Genomic DNA, 14,676 nt, shown 5'->3' with positions numbered 1-14,676 from the left:
AATGTCGTCTAGTTATCGTTTTTGTGGTCTTCTTCTACTATGACTGTGCTCGCTTGGTCTCTAATGTACAATGTTTCTCGTCTACCTTTAGATGTTTTGTCGTACTACGTGTCCTAACCAGTTCCATTTCATTTCGTCCTTATTTCGTATATGTTTCTTCAGAGATACTCCTAGCATAGCTCATTCAATCGCCCTTTGTGTTGTTCTCAATCGATTGGCTGATACCTCTGTAAGTGTCATCCTCTGCATTCCGTAAGTCATAAATGGTAGAGTACAACTGTTGAGTACCCTTTTATTTAGATTTATTGGTATCTTTTTGTTCTTCCACATATCACTGAGCCTTCTTATTGCTGCTCAAGTTATTCGGATTTTTCTAGTTAGCTCTGCCGTAGCATTTTACTGCATTGATAGAATCATGACATAGTCAGATTAAGAAGCTTCACTTTTTTTTTAATTATTTTTTTAGATTCTTGAATCAATTTAATATCGCGATGATTCGATTTATTGGAAGATTCACCACTATCTCTCATAGAGGAACAAAATATATTACTGATTTTTTACACTTACATAGCAATAATTATCACTGCTACCTGGCATGAAAACTGACATTACGCTACAGCTTCTCATTCATATCTTATCAATTTTCTTTTGTCTGTCTTTTTTACTTTTTTTTCTTGCCATCCTTATCTCTGTGGAAATACCGATTTAGTTACTATGACTATGGGTATCTGATTGTCAACCCTTAAGAATTTTGAAGGATTTGCTGACCTCATTTTTAAATCGACCACCTGCCGTTACTCAGTGCTAATTTAACTCTAGACTAGGAATTTATTTAGTAAATTTATTTATCTTATCAAAAATATTTACCATATTTTTTTTAAGATCACTCCATTCACGTCTTTGTTGTGACTCTTATCTATCTACGATTTTCATTGTTTAATGCTATCTGTATTTCCCATTAGGCTCTAAGTTTATTAATAGATTCTATAAGCAATATTGTGGTGCTTTCAAATTTTGGACAGTTGACAAACAATAATTATTACTTGCGAAGAAAGTCTTTTAATATAATTCGTGGAATTTGTAATTAATTCGTGTAATTTTAACTGCAATTTTTAGTCTAGTTGTCAAGTAGAGGTCACCGTGGCAGTTTCAATTCTGATGGGCAATCTCAACAGTTTCTTATGGATTTTTGGCTGCAGATGACAAATTTCGAGGGTGGATTTCGATCCGAGTGGTCAAAAAAATTTTATAAACAATTTAATTGTTTATAATATTCTAGCTTATAAACTAAATGGGATAAAAGAAACAAATTTTTCAAATTTGTTTCTTAATAAGAAACAAAGAAAATGGCGTCTACTAAACTTAAATCCAAGCACTAGAACTCAAGATTTGTAAAATAAGTGCATAATGCAAATTAAGCGTAGTGAGAAACGTTCAGCAGCTGTTTCCATTCTCTTACTCCCTTGTTGTTCACTTGTAAATTACTCCCCTATTCTAAAACATATTCCGGCATGCACCACTTTACGATTTGACAGACAAAACATAAATTGAAAATGAAAGTTGATAATAATAAGTTTTTCCCAAACTGCTTTTTTCAAAGGCGGTGGACATTGTAACTCAAAAACTACTTGACCTACTGATTTAATACTAAATTTTGTATATATTTTCTTTAGATATTTCGTGAGATAACGTTGTCAAGGTATTTTTTGTTTTATGCTTATTTTTTATTTGGCAATAATAAATATGTTTATTTTTATCCTTTTTTGCAAAAAATCGTTGTTTTGACTTCTGAGTGATACCAAAAAGCCAAAAATCGTTAAAAGTAAACCGTAAGCTAATAAAATGTTTCTGAATTTTTTGTTTCACATGATCCAATGATGATATCTGATGTTTATCGCAAAATCCATTGTTTTTGAGGTGTTTTTCAAAATTTGTCACCAATGGCTTATTTTTCAATATTTTTCCTTAATTTTTTTTTAATATACTATAAATTGTACTAAATATGCTGATTAAATTTAAAAATAAAATAATTCTGCCACACTTTAAAAAAAAACTCACAAAAATGTGCTTTTTTGCGCACACAAAAATCAACATATCAAACTCTACGCCCCACTCTTTAAGGACAGCTATGACCATACACTCAAGCAAACTTATAAGGAATCATATGATATTTCTTATTATTTCGTGCGAATTTAAAAAAACGAACACACGAAGTCAAACGATATTTATTTTAAAGCAATTTAATAACAAATACATAATAATTAAATATAACTATAAACTAATTTTGAAACAAACATACAAATTGTAACTACATAGTTGTTTAGAAGTCAATAGTATAAAAAATTTATTATAAAACAATTAATGTTTAAATTGATTTGATTTATTTTTTCTGTTTTTTTTTTGGTGGTCAGTGTTATCACATCTAGTCCTTATGCAAGCTTCAATTTGCGTGGGACGCTCCTAACAAAATTATCAACATTTTGTTGTGGTATGTTGCGCCATTCTTCAACAGCAGCTTGTACTAGCCGTGCTGTATTTTGAATATGCCACAAATATTCTATACGGTTAAGCTCGGGTGAGCAAGCAGGCCACTCCTAATAAGGGATACCTTCTGCTTGAATGATGTCTCTACTCAGTCTAATGGTATGTGGAGGTCCATTATCATGCATGGAAATTAAATGTTTTCCTGTTGTACCTCTCCAGAGCCTAACTACAGGTTATCAATATACCTGTGAGCAGCTAAAGCTGATTGGCTGAAAATTAAAGGAGTTTTTTTACGGATCACAATTCCTCTCCAGAACATTACACTTCCCCTTGTATATGTGTGAAGAGATCTGACAATTTTCGTTTTTGCTTGTCTTCCTCGACCTCTAAGTAGGTACACGATTTCGTGGGTCATCTGATTTTACACAAATCCTGACTTTTGCTGAAAATAGCACATTTTGTCAATTCCCAATGTTCCAGTTTTGGTGGTGAAGACACCAATTTAGGCGACCAACCTTGTGCTGCTTGGATAACTCGGCAACTTATAACTGTCTCCTACTGTATTTATACTTCTTGGCCTGAACTCTTGTTCTTATCGTTTCAACTGAAACAGTTACACCTGTAGAGAAATGGTTGGGTGTCTTTCAGCTGATTGAACAATTAAACGATCGGGGAGAGCCGTCATTACTTTTTGGCGACTTTCCCTTGCTTTATTTTTGAGATCTCCTAGTTTCTGTTACCTATCATAAGTTTTGTACAGAACGCCCTATGTTACCCCTAGCTCTACAGCTATGTCCCTCTGAGAACATTACTTCTCCACAAGAGCAATAATCTTTCCCCGTCGTAAGTTCTATAACCCCACATGAGGCATATTTTCATTTTTGGATGCAAAAGTTAGTTTATTTATTTTCGTACATTTTGCAACTCAAGGAAATAGCCTATACCGTACCGAGCTGTACTATCTGACTGTCTTATAGATTTGTTTATTTTCAATAAAAACCTTAATCCTTCGCAACAATAACAAGTTTTTTAAAAATAAATAAATATTGCTTTGATATACATAGTGATTCCATATAAGTTTGGTTGCGTGTATTTTGATAGGCAACCCATGTAAATCTGATTTTTGTCTATGTATGAAATTTAATAAAAAAATGTTTCATCCGGTAAACAGATGGGTGAAAATCGACCTAGATTCGGATCAGGTACTATAATGAATTAAGCCTGAAACCAAATTTCTCTCCGCAAATACACATACACAAAATTACTAATCATAATACACTCACCGGCGCAAAATGCCGCCAATAAAAATTTTTGATTAAGTTTGACGAACTATACCTAACTTTATTATATATTTAAATCAAAAACTAGTTCTGTAATGTAGCCCTTTTGAGGGATTTTAAATATATACCTAAGTTTTATAAAGGACTTTATTGTTTTTTTTTTAACAAAACAATTCAATAGCGGGTATGTTCACCTCCCGTAGCAACAGCTGCTCGCAATCTGTTTGGCATCGAATAAATAAGATGTGTTCTCCTTGTCTGGGGAATTGCCCGATATTCCTCTACCAGGACTAACTGTACCAAATTTTCTGGAGGCCTTAGACGACGGCGAATAGCTGTTTTGAATTCTTACCATAAATGATCAACATGATTGAGATCTGGGCTGCATGCGGGCCATTCTAATCTTATGAATCCAACCTCAACAGCAGCTTTTACAAGAAAAAAGATATTCGGATAATTCCAAAAACAATACCTTAGTGATGCCTCCGGAATAATACGAAAGTATTATGAAATCAAACCAGCTCTTCAATTTTCCACAGAATTTTTTAAGCTTCTATTTAGTCCTGTATAATGCCATCTAAGCACAAAAAAATGTTACCGCAGTAATAGCAAACGATATCAATACATTTACCTATTACAAACTGATCTGAGTACAAAAAAGTTATAAATTGCCATAATTAATCAAGAATTTTTAGGAATTTTGTGCCGTCAGTGTAGTAAAATCATAAAATTGAATATAAAAAATAAAAAAAGGTATACAACAAATAAACATCATTTTCGTAATAAATTATTTTATCACTTATTTCCTGTGTTGAAGCATTTATAAACATTTCTTGATACTGTTTTGTTTGTAATTTATTTTACTAGAAGAGACCCGTTTCCTTATTTAATCGTAATCGTACTATCTTTTCAAGTGTCTCAGTACTTCGATAAAACGATTACCTTATCTTTTTTCAAATCAAAATTTATTAGATAAAATTTATTAGTGTGTCCTAAATTTTAGCAAAAATGTAATAAGTATTATAGATTGATATTTTAAACATTCTGTACTTTATTTTTTTTTATTTAGCTTAATGCCTCGACAACTAATGGCCATTAGCATGGTACAGTTTATTTCGCAATCAGATTATAATGTGTAGTGTGTGTGTAAAGTAAATGTTTTGTTACTTAGTAAAGTCGACATTTGTCTTTTAGCCCAGTAAATGAACGGGAAATACGGCGAGACCGTGTAATTTTGAGGGGCAACTCCGAATTGCATGAAAATTTGGATTTAGGTTCTACTTACCCTCCACTTCAAAGTTGAAATTGTGCCGTTGGTTGCTTTTACTTGGAGAGGTGGCAGTCACCCCTTCTCGGGGGTAAAAAATCATAGGTTCAAGATAAAACCGGAAATAAATAAGTTGACTGATTTTAAGCATTTTTTGTTTTATAGAGTTTTTTATGTCAGTCAATACTTTTCGAGTTATTTGCGATTGAAAATGTTTATTTTTCGACAAAAAAACTACGTTTTCAGAAGGTTTTTCGCAAATAACTCAAAAAGTAAATATCTGATCGAAAAAAATATTCTTAGCAAAAGTGTAGCTTATATAAAACCAAAAAAAAATGGTGTATCAGTAAAGTCTATCAATCGAGTAAAAACAAAGTTGTAGCTCATGAAAAATACGTTCTTATTCGTCTAACTCCAAATCTAATAATTCAAGGTGAAATCACCGAACAATTAAGCGCTTTTTGGGAAAAAACCCATTTAAACTTTTTTAAAGCGTTTATTAAAAGCTTTATTTTAATTGTTCACAAAAGTCTCTAGCATTGAAAATAAGCAAGTTACGCTCAAAATAAAGTTGGCCCTCTTTTTTTTTTGGTAAAAAAACCATGAAAATCTCCCCGTGTTTAACTCCCCAAATGAAATTATTCGCTACCTCTTTACAAACAATTTACTTACTTATCTATCTTTTATATGATCTGTCAGTCTCGCCGGTTTAAAGTGCTTATTTTTGAAAGGGTTATAGTTGAAAAAGCTTGAACGGGTCACTATCCACGAGTGTGCAAATTTTAACAGCCATATCTTAACCAATTTTTGTCTCACGGAAAAACAAAATAAAAGTAGCATATTTATAATAGCAAAACCTACATTTTTTTACTCTTTAAGAGTTTTCTTATCGCTAATACTTTTTAAGTTATTTTGGAAAAAGGAAATTTTAAAAAGATTTTTTTTTTACTATAAAACCATATTTTTTCAAAAATAAGCACTTTAAACCAATCAAACAAAGATTGTATAAACAATACATATACAGTTAAAATAAAGCGTAAAGCGGTAACGATTAATTTTATTTAGGGTGCTAAATAGAAGGAGGTTTTCACGATTTTTTTTTACAATAAAAGGCGCCAACTTTTTGTTTCAGTGTAACTCGTTTATTTTTGACGATAAAATTTTTTGTAAAAAACAAATATAAAGCTTTTTTTAGATACTTTAAAAATATAAATAAGCTTTTCCCGAAAAGTGCTTAATTTTTCGGTCATTTTGTGTTAAATTATTCGATTTGGAATTAGACGAATAAAAACGTATTTTCATGAGCTACAACTTTGCTTTTACTCAATTTATAGACCTTGCTGATACACCATTTTTTCGTTTTTTTATAAGCTACACTTTTGCTAGTAATATTTTTTCGATAAAATATTTACTTTTTGAGTTACTGGCGAAAAACTGTCTGAAAACGTAGTTTTTTTGTCAAAAGGTATTAACTTAGGTAAAAAATTTTATAGAACGAAAGTTGCTTACAATTTGTCAATTTATCCATTTACGGGCTTATTTTAAACACGCGTTTTTCACCCCCGAGGAGGGGTGACTGTCACCCCCCAAGTAAAAGCAACCAACGACACAAATTCAACTTTGAAGTGGAGTGTAAGTAGAACCGAAATCCAAATTTTCATGCAATTCGGAGTTGCCCCTGAAAATTACACTCCAAAACGGTCATTTATTGGGCTATTACAGAGACGCTAATTGTATCCGAACATCTGCGTTTCCTCCGGACTTTATTTTAAATTGAAAATTCATTTAAACTTCTTGACATTTCCTGACATCCTTGGTACTTAGGTAAGTAATGTTTTTCAAATTAATATTTGCTTTCGAATTATTATTTAATGAGATCTAAACAACTTGCTTAATTACTTAAGCCGTCCTCTCATACCTTACAATGTTAAGGTGTCTAAACAACTGTAGGATTTAAATTTTAATTTTTTTGATTTTTTATTTTAACTTTAGAAGCTGATTGCAAAACAAAAATAATTAGAAAACTTTCTAACTGAATGTCGAATCGTTAATATAGTCCATTTACTCACGGTTTTTGCTCCGAATTTTAAAGGACCGCCTGGATTGACATGAAATCGGCGTACATATAGCTAACAAGAAAAAACGTAGTATTGTGCCGATGTGTGCTTTTGCACTGGATGTGAGTACCATCTCTTCCCGGGGGCGAAAAAACGTACGTTCAAAATAAGTCCGGAAGTAGATAAACTGACTAATTCTAAGCAATTTTTATTCTATAGAGTTTGGTATATGTACATATATAAAATAAAATATTTATACAGGGTGTTTGGTAAGGAATGGGCCATAGCTTAACCGTAGAGTCCTGAAGTTAAAATAGGTCGATTTAAGCTAACTTACCTTAGTACAAAAGTTGATAATAACCTAAATACAGGGTGTCAAAGTTAAACTTTTATTTTATTTATTTTTGTTTATTTCCTGACAGGCATGGGACAACAACACGAAATTTGGTAAGTGGTGCTAGTATTGTACAATCTACTAAATTATGTTAAACAAACGTTTCTGGCTACTACCAGAGGCGTACGACGAGGGAACGTGAGTAGTTGACCCTTCCCAAATTCTACACCACTGACGGAATTGCTATTTTAGTGCAATTTTTTGATTCTCCAGTATTTTCTATATAAAAAACATACTCTTTATTCGTAACGATAAAGCCATTAGTTTTCGAGATATTTGAAGATAAAAACGAAGGACCATAATACATTAATCAAAATAAGTGTGCCTTTTCATTTTTAACTTCAAATATGTCGAAAACTAATGACTTTATCGTTACGAATGAAAAGTATATTATTTGCATAGAAAGTATTGGAAAATCTAAAAATTATGCTAAAATAGCAGTTTCATCAGTGGCGTAGAATTTGGGAAGGGTCAACCATTCACATTCCCCTGTCGTACGCCTCTGGTATTAAATTAACCACAAACGATTGTTTAACATCATTTAGTAGGGTGTACAGTACCTACACTTTCTGCCAAGTACCCTAAGGATATGTCAAATAGTTTTATAGTACCGGGCACACAGATTTCTTAAAGTTTTAAATAAAGGATAAATTATTTGGTTGGTCTGTGTCCATTGAACTGGCAAGAACCAGAAGTTCTTAACGAGCAGGGAACCATGTTGCCCTTTGAGCACTCCTAGCACATTTCATCTTGTAACATCGACTTGGAGTCGCTACAAATACCACTTAATTATTATGTAAACCATTAATATCGATGTAACCTTTTTCAAAAAGTTGCTAGTTTCTTTTACGAAGCAGAACGCACTGAGGATGATCTGATTCAGATTGAAAACGTTTTGCTAATCCTTTTGGAGGACTTTTATGTTTTTTAATAAAACTTTTTATACCAATATACAAAAGAAGTTTTTACTTCTATATGGTTTGGTAAATTATTTAAAAAAAGAATACTTTTAATTAATTTGACATATCCGTGTGATACATGGCAGAAAGTGTGGGCACTCTACACCCTACTAAATTATGTTAAATAATCGTTCCTGGCTACTACCAGAGACGTACTACAGGGGAAAGTGAATGGTTGACCCTTCCCAAATTTTATCATAATTTTTGAGACTTTTCAATAATTTCTATGCAAATAATATACTCTTCACTCGTAACGTTAAAGTCTTCGAGATATTTGAAGTTAAAAATGAAAAGGCACACTTATTTTGATTAATATATTATGCTCCTTTATTTTTAGCTTCAAATATCTCAAAAATTAACGGCTTTATCGTTACGACTGAAGAGTATGTTTTTTACATAGAAAGTATTGAATAAAAAAAATTGCACTAAAATAGCAGTTCCGCCAGTGGCGTAGAATTTGGGAAGGGTCAACTATTCACGTTCCCCCGTCGTACGCCTCTGGTAGTAGCCAGAAACGTTTGTTTAACATAATTTAGTAGATTGTACAATACCAGCACCAGCAGTTACCAAATTTCGTGTTGTTGTCCCATGCCTGTCAGGAAATATTCAAAAAAAAATAAAATATAAGTTTAATTTTGACACCCTGTATTTCGGTAATTATCAACTTTTGTACTAAGGTTACTTAGCTTAAATCGACCTATTTTAAGTTCAGGAATTTAAGGTTAAGCTATGGCCCATTCTTTACCAAACACCCTGTATAAAATTCAATACTTTTCGAATTATTGTTAGTTACTACATAATGTACATAATAAATCATGAGAAAAACATGGGAAAAACCTGTAAGTTGTGACAGATAGTTCTTTCAGGACAACGTAAAACACAGGTTAAAACAAAATAAATGTATTGAGGATATTTATATACAGTTCGAAATTAAAAACAAGAAAATAAAATATAATTATATATTTGCCCCGTTCCGGAGCAAGCTCCCTAGGCGGACGTCTGCAAAGGAAAAATAAAATTGTATTTATTACTATCATAAAAAAAATACATAATATCAATTTTAGAACAATACAATAACAGTATATACAATAGCAATCACGCTACACCGAATCAATCTATCTACATAATTACACACACTGACAGCCTGTCACATTTTAATCCAGTGTGACCACAATCAAACATCGACACACAGCTACCCATCCGCCAGCTCCGGGTCAGAGATTGTAGACCGCTCACGGCAGTTACAGTTCCAGCAAAGCATATTTTCAGTCCAAAGTAGCATTTGTACAAAGTACCTTTGCCACGTACAAAGGTACAAAGTACCTTTGCCACGTCAAAGTTCCAACTCATTCCATTGCAGAATTGCCGTTTGAGTTCCTTCCCAGTTCAGTACACCGAGTGGAACTGATTTCATGATCCTCGACTCTCTTCTTTTAAGTACACTCTCAGTAACCACTCAGTAATCACTTCTTGGTTCCATCGGAGCGGTGGCACGTAGTGGAGTTGCGCTGGTATTGGGAGGCCTGTGGTTCTCTTCTGTTGATTTGCCTAACGAAAGACTGGAGGCATATCGTTACAAATTATTGCATGATTGCTTGATTAAAATAATTACAATTTACTGGTAATATTGTCCGACCATATATATATATATATATATATATATATATATATAATCAAGTGAAATAGAGAATGTGGAGAAATCCCCTTACGAACATCTCACACATCCACCATTTTCGTAAGGGGATTTCTCCACATTCTCTATTTCACTTGATTGATTTCATACGAGTGGCCGTTAAACCACAAGAACTTCTCATCTTTTATATATATATATATATATATATATATATATATATATATATATATATATATATATATATATATATATATATATATATATATATATATATGTTGTTCTGAAGCTATTTCCTTGTGGCATTTTTATAATTACGTATTTTTTTTATGGGAAATACGCCACAATTTTACTAAAAAATGAATTTATTAACGTTTCGAAGCCCAAATCGGGTTTCGTTGTCAAAATACAATATATATAAAAAAATGAACATAGAGTTCAGTGGAGAGATTCAAGTATAGTCCTGAAAGAATCAGATAGTAAAAAGAGAAAAATCAAAGAGGCGGCTCTAATTATGCTAAATGAAACCAATTGTGTCGTAAATTCCTCGGTAGAATGCAGTAGAATGTGGTTTCCCATACTGAAAGAGGAAGTCAATAGAAAGAAAATACCACGATTAGTAAGTCAATAACATATCGAGTTAGTACAAATTATATATTTTAGTATTACTTATTGTATATCTATGTAATAGTAATATTATTTATAATTTAAACATATTAAAGTCAGAATTTGGTATTAGTTTTTTGAAGGTAGATTAAATGTAAGACCAAATACTTACGATGTCGGGATAGTATCACGAGGTTTTTTCCTGGTTTTCCCTCGTGATTTACTATGGAATCTCTAACGCGAGAATTTTACTGTCATCGTTGCATTTGGTTGTCTTTTTAAAGACAGATCACATGCTATGATTTTTTTGCGACGGATATTCTTGAGTTGGGATTGATTTCATGTAATCGAATGAACTACCTTTTAGTAAAGTCGTCCCAGGAACGCAACTCATAAATATTGGCGATATCATTTTAAAGTCTTCTACTTTAAAATGTATAATATACGTCTGAATTACCGATATAAATGAGTCAGATTAAATAAATTATTAGAAGAATTTTTTTACTTAGCAACAACATGTTTGTTTTATTTTAATAGTATTTTGTATTTTGACAACGAAACCCGATTTGGGCTTCGAAACGTTAATAAATTCATTTTTTAGTAAAATTGTGGCTTATTTCCCATAAAAAATACGTAATCATATATATATAACCAACTCCTTGTAGCTGTATTCCGAATACGTTTTAGAAACAAACACAAGCCCACTCCTAGAACTCCCAGGTTTACAGAGACTGAACTTTTAACTTTCAAAGAAAGAATAAACCCAGTATTAACTGAGACAAGTACTACCCCCATAGATGATATCGAGACTTTCTGGAGAGATTTTAAAAGAGATATATTAGATACAGCTAAGCAAAGTCGCCAACCCATAAAAAACAACAGTCGTAAACTATGGATCAGTGATCAAACATGGAAAATTATAGAACAAAGAAGGCAACTTACAGTTGGCAGTTTTGATTTAAACGACTATCGAAGCTTATCAAGAAAAATCCAAAGAAATTGCCGGAAGGATAAAGACAAATATGTGTCTAACATTTGCCAAGAAGTAGAAATCTACTTACATCGAAATGAAACAAGAGATCTCTTTCAGAAAGTAAAGTTACTGGCTCGGAAAATCAAACCCAGAAATTACGCTATAGAAGATGAGACAGGTAATATGATAAGCGATATGGATGCGGTTCTGGAGACTTGGAAGAAATACTGCACAGAACTATATAAAGCTGAAACCTCTAACATTGATCATATAACAGCACTGCAAGTCTCAACAACAACCCTAGAACCAGATATTCTAAGGTCTGAAGTCGATGAAGCCATAAAACACCTTAAAAGAAATAAATCACCTGGTTGCGATGACATCACGGCAGAACTTTTACAGAACATTGGTGAACATGGTCTCCAATTAATGTGGAGACTGTGCAATCATGTATGTGATTTGTGTACCGCACTATTTACTCCCATTCATAAGAAAGGCGCAACCACAAAATGTCGTAACTACCGAACCATTTCACTAATTTCACACCCAAGTAAAATTCTGTTGAGAATCATCAAGTGTCGCATGTAGACATACCTGGATAGACTAATACCACAAGAACAGGCAGGCTTCGTGAAGGGTAAAGGCAGAAGGGAGCAAATCCTTAATATGCGATAATTTATTGAGAAAGCACGAGAATTCAAAATTACAATGATTATCTGCTTTCTGGATTATCAGAAGGCATTTGACTGTGTAAACTGGACAGTTTTGTGGAAAGTTCTACATGAGATGGGGGTTCCTGATCATCTGTCAGCTCTGGTGAAAACCCTGTATGAGAACAGTGAAACCAGAATAATAATTGAAAACCATAAGTCCGATCCTTTTAAAATAGGTAGATGAGTCCGACAAGGGTGTATTCTATCTCCAAGTCTTTTTAATTTCTATGGGGAATATATAATGAGAAAGCACTCGACAAATGGAATGGCGGTATTTCTATCGCAGGAAAGAAGATCTCAAATCTCAGATATGCAGATGATACAACATTAATAACTGCATCCGAAGAAGAAATGTCCAGCCTGCTGCAGCTAGTGGAAACCGAAAGCAATAGATGTGGTCTCAAGATAAATAAACAAAAAACAAAAATTATGATAGTAGATTATTCAAATTCACTTCAGACAACAGGAGCCTTAGACTAGTTTGAAGTGGTTAACGAGTTCAATTATCTAGGATCCTACATCAGTAATACAGGATCTTGTGAAACACAAATATGTAGGAGAATAGGCATGGCCAAAAACGCTATGAGTCGATTATCGAAAATCTGGAAAGATCGCTCCTTGTCGAAGAACACCAAAATAAGATTAGTACGTGCCCTAATTTTCCCCATATTTAATTACGGATCCGTCACATGGACAATGAAATCGGACGACAGAAAAAGGATTGACGATTTTGAAATGTGGTGCTGGAGAAGAATGCTTCGGATCTCATGGACGGAACACAGAACAAATCACTCAATCCTCCAAGAGCTTAATATTTAGACTCGACTTTCCTCTATTTGCCTCTCCACCGTCTTAAAATTTTTCGGCCATATTGCAAGAAGAAGTGATGATAATTTTGAGAGACTTATAATTTCGGGAAACGTTGAAGGGCGCAGAAGTAGAGGTCGCTCACCTACTCGATGGATGGATCAAGTACAGAAAGCCAGTGGAAACACATTATCTGAATCCATGAGGGAAGCTCAGGACAGAAGCCGATGGAAAGAGATAGTTGCTCGTATTATAGGGAATCACGACACTCAGCAATGAGCAAACGACTGAGGAGGAGGAGGATTGTCCGACAAATTTTTAAGGGTACTCCAATTGTCGGACGCACCAAAGTTAAGAAACGCTGCCCAGCTGCCCTCCCGAAAATCTTCCGAAATAGAAAATTGTCCGACTCGACATGAACAACTAGGTAATCATTTTTTTTTTAATAGTGAGCACAAGGACTATTTTTATCTAAGAGTAGAAATTAATACTTACACTCTCACTTAGAGAAGAATATCACCCATTAAAAAAATTCATAGCTTAAGATTTTGCCTTTCTTTTTTAGTATTTTTTTATTTCAACACAAAACAGTATCCCTCTTAGTATTAAATTTGTTCAAAGACTATTTTTTATCTAAGAGTAGAAACTAAATACTTACACTCTTACTTAGAGAAGAATATCACACATTTAAAAAATTCATAGCTTAAGACTTTGCTTTTTTTTAGTATATTTTGATTTCAATACAAAACAGTATCATTGTTAGTTTTAAATTTATTTTAACTTCCTTTTAATTTATTAAGCTACAAATTCGCAAAGTTGGTGGTGCTTCGGATTTTGTAACACAAAAGAGTCAACTGTAATCCTCAATTCCGAGTTAAGTAGTGTTAGTGATCAGTCAATTGATGGAGTGTATAATACAAGAAAGACAATTCAGTTTGACTTGGATGCTATGGTAAATAACGGAATCATACCGAAAGTCACTACAAAGCCAGTGGGATCATCTATACTTAAAACGAGGGAGTATAAGGTAATTACTATTTTACAAATGTTTTAATCATAAATGTTTTTATCACGTCGATTTGTTGGGTAGCTGATGACTGCTGTTTCAGAATCATTTGAAGTTATCAAAAAAATCAAAAGTCTTTCTAGAAAAACATGTATTTTTTAAAAAATTTTCCTTGATTCTCTATACTAAAATCACAGGTAAGATGCACTAGAAATGCACAATCAAAGACAATATGTTGAATGTTACAAGGAGCACTCCCAAATCACGATTTACAATGTTCATATACATTGTAAATCCCAAATCATGATTTACAAAGTTTATACATTGTAAATCATGATTCGGGAATGCTCTTCGTAACATTGAACGTGTTTTGGTTTTCTTTATATCTAGTGCATCTTTATGGTGATTTTAGTATATTTATGCATGAAGGTATTTTTACATACACAACATTGAGAGTAAGTCCACGGAGAGGTTTTTTATTTCGTAGCGCTGAGATCTAC

General features: G+C 32.9%; 1 protein-coding gene across 4 annotated transcripts in view; it reads left to right on the top strand.

The window, feature by feature from the left end:
• The window catches only part of LOC114332298 (high affinity cAMP-specific and IBMX-insensitive 3',5'-cyclic phosphodiesterase 8), a 1,526,162-nt gene that overhangs the window by 1,064,017 nt on the left and 447,469 nt on the right, over positions 1 to 14,676 (top strand). The window contains exon 2 of one of the 4 annotated variants that reach the window (XM_050658207.1): positions 13,971 to 14,197. The exons of the other annotated variants lie outside the window; for them this stretch is intronic. Coding sequence (XP_050514164.1) covers positions 13,971 to 14,197 — 227 coding nt within the window. The remainder of the gene's footprint in view (positions 1 to 13,970; positions 14,198 to 14,676) is intronic. 4 annotated transcript variants of the gene reach the window in all.

The sequence above is a fragment of the Diabrotica virgifera genome, chromosome 8 (assembly GCF_917563875.1).
Source record: "Diabrotica virgifera virgifera chromosome 8, PGI_DIABVI_V3a".
NCBI classification, from domain to species: domain Eukaryota; kingdom Metazoa; phylum Arthropoda; class Insecta; order Coleoptera; family Chrysomelidae; genus Diabrotica; species Diabrotica virgifera.
This window is presented reverse-complemented; position numbering and strand designations above follow the sequence as displayed.